Source organism: Meleagris gallopavo, unplaced genomic scaffold (assembly GCF_000146605.3).
Source record: "Meleagris gallopavo isolate NT-WF06-2002-E0010 breed Aviagen turkey brand Nicholas breeding stock unplaced genomic scaffold, Turkey_5.1 ChrUn_random_7180001926461, whole genome shotgun sequence".
NCBI classification, from domain to species: Eukaryota; Metazoa; Chordata; class Aves; order Galliformes; family Phasianidae; genus Meleagris; species Meleagris gallopavo.
In genome coordinates, this window is record NW_011188762.1 from 1 (window position 1) to 1,997 (window position 1,997).

A 1,997-nucleotide genomic window follows, 5' to 3' on the forward strand; every position below is an offset into this window, starting at 1 on the left:
GCTCCGGGGAGGAGGTGGGAGCGGCGCTCCACGCCTCCTCCCCCCCCCCACGCCGCCGCCGCCGCCGCCGCCACCACCATTAATCGGCAGTTGCTGCAGAGCCTCGGCCGGCAGCGGCCCGCTCCCTACGCCGACACCGAGTGCCGCGACAACGGCGACGGGAAGCCAGGCGGCGAGAGAAAACGGAGAAAGGCAGGAAGGCAGCAGCGAAGCCGGACTGTAAAACTGTCTCTACAACGCGCAGAGACGACCGGAAGCAATAACAGGGCCAGCCGGAGACGCGGCGCAGCACCCGCCCTCCTCCCAAAACCGGGGGAAAGACCGGAGAAGGCCCCGCCCCACCCAACCCCGCCCCGCCCCGGCGCAGTCCTCAACCAGGTCGGACCGTCGGCAATATAGAGGCGCGCTGTCGGCTGTTCCCGCCACAGGTGCTGTAGAAGGTCGGTGCGTGATCATGTCTGGCAGAGGCAAGGGCGGGAAGGGGCTCGGCAAGGGGGGCGCCAAGCGCCACCGCAAGGTGCTGCGCGACAATATCCAAGGCATCACCAAGCCGGCCATCCGCCGCCTGGCGCGGCGCGGCGGCGTCAAGCGCATCTCGGGGCTCATCTACGAGGAGACGCGCGGCGTGCTTAAGGTCTTCCTGGAGAACGTCATCCGTGACGCCGTCACCTACACCGAGCACGCCAAGAGGAAGACGGTCACGGCCATGGACGTGGTCTACGCGCTCAAGCGCCAGGGACGCACCCTCTACGGCTTCGGCGGCTAAAGTTACCTGACGTTAGACTTCGCTTTTAAAACACCCAAAGGCTCTTTTCAGAGCCACCCACGCTGTCAATAGAAGAGTCTTTATCACTGTTCATAATGCAGTAGCAATGCTCTCACTTGAATTCGCGTATAAGCCTTTCTAACCTTAGGTATGGATAACACCCGTTAAGTTTCTCAGTAATGGAATATTGGGGAAGAGCAGCAGAAACTAATAGTAAAGAATTTAACAGCCTTCCCCGAGGATGCAGGGAACAGCTACGAGAGAAGACCAGTACCCTGGTGAAAGGCGCTACTGGCATGAACAGCGTCTCAGCCAGGGCAGCCTCAGGCAGGAGGCTCATGAAATGGCGCCTTTTTTTTCCTCCATCCTTTTAGGTCCGTTTCGTGCTCGGGGAAAAATAAGAGGGAGAAGTGAGAGGAAACGACCGTCAATGCACGTAGCACCCCAGGGAAACGGGAGGGAGGGGCAGGTCCCTGAAGAATCGGTTTAGATTACTCCTCCCTCCCCCTACCGAGGATAAAACCTCTGCAGGCATTGCCTAACCCTGAACTCTCACCACCTTCCCTGTCTCGGATCCCTAAGATCGTGAACCTCGCTAACACTGCCTTTAGAAGGGTAGGGGACTCTGAATAGACGTAGCTTAGTACTTAAGACCTCCCCCAACTTCCGCTTCTCGATAATCGGCTCCGCCAAAAGCACCATAAGGAGCACTGGGTACAGAGCACGCATTCACCACCAGCACAGTGATACAGCTCTCCCCGGTGGTAATGTGGTGGCTCTTAAAAGAGCCTTTGGGTTTGGCAGTGAACGGACAGCAGCCTCAGGCGCGCTCCCCGCGGATGCGCCGGGCGAGCTGGATGTCCTTGGGCATGATGGTGACGCGCTTGGCGTGGATGGCGCACAGGTTGGTGTCCTCGAAGAGCCCCACCAGGTAGGCCTCGCTCGCCTCCTGCAGCGCCATGACGGCCGAGCTCTGGAAGCGCAGGTCGGTCTTGAAGTCCTGCGCGATCTCGCGCACCAGGCGCTGGAAGGGCAGCTTGCGGATCAGCAGCTCCGTGGACTTCTGGTAGCGGCGGATCTCGCGCAGCGCCACCGTGCCGGGCCGGTAGCGGTGCGGCTTCTTCACGCCGCCCGTGGCCGGCGCGCTCTTGCGGGCCGCCTTGGTGGCCAGCTGCTTGCGGGGCGCCTTCCCGCCCGTCGACTTACGCGCCGTCTGCTTCGTGCGCGCCAT

General features: G+C 61.4%; 2 protein-coding genes across 2 annotated transcripts; one reads left to right on the forward strand and one right to left on the reverse strand.

Moving 5' to 3' along the window:
* The first annotated feature begins 409 nt into the window (after nt 1-409).
* Nucleotides 410-887, forward strand: LOC104916649 (histone H4). Its single transcript, XM_010727669.3, has one exon. It carries the CDS (start codon nt 455-457, stop codon nt 764-766), a length of 312 nt encoding a protein of 103 aa, XP_010725971.1. The 5' UTR covers nt 410-454; the 3' UTR covers nt 767-887.
* Nucleotides 888-1,539: 652 nt separating this feature from the next.
* Nucleotides 1,540-1,997, reverse strand: LOC104916650 (histone H3). Its single transcript, XM_010727671.3, has one exon. The coding sequence runs from the start codon at nt 1,995-1,997 to the stop codon at nt 1,587-1,589; it is 411 nt and encodes a 136-aa protein (XP_010725973.1). The 3' UTR covers nt 1,540-1,586.

What these genes read in the sequence shown, in the direction of transcription:
- LOC104916649 (XM_010727669.3), top strand. Translation starts at nt 455, where the DNA reads ATGTCTGGCAGAGGCAAGGGCGGGAAGGGGCTCGGCAAGGGGGGCGCC.
- LOC104916650 (XM_010727671.3), bottom strand. Translation starts at nt 1,997, where the DNA reads ATGGCGCGCACGAAGCAGACGGCGCGTAAGTCGACGGGCGGGAAGGCG.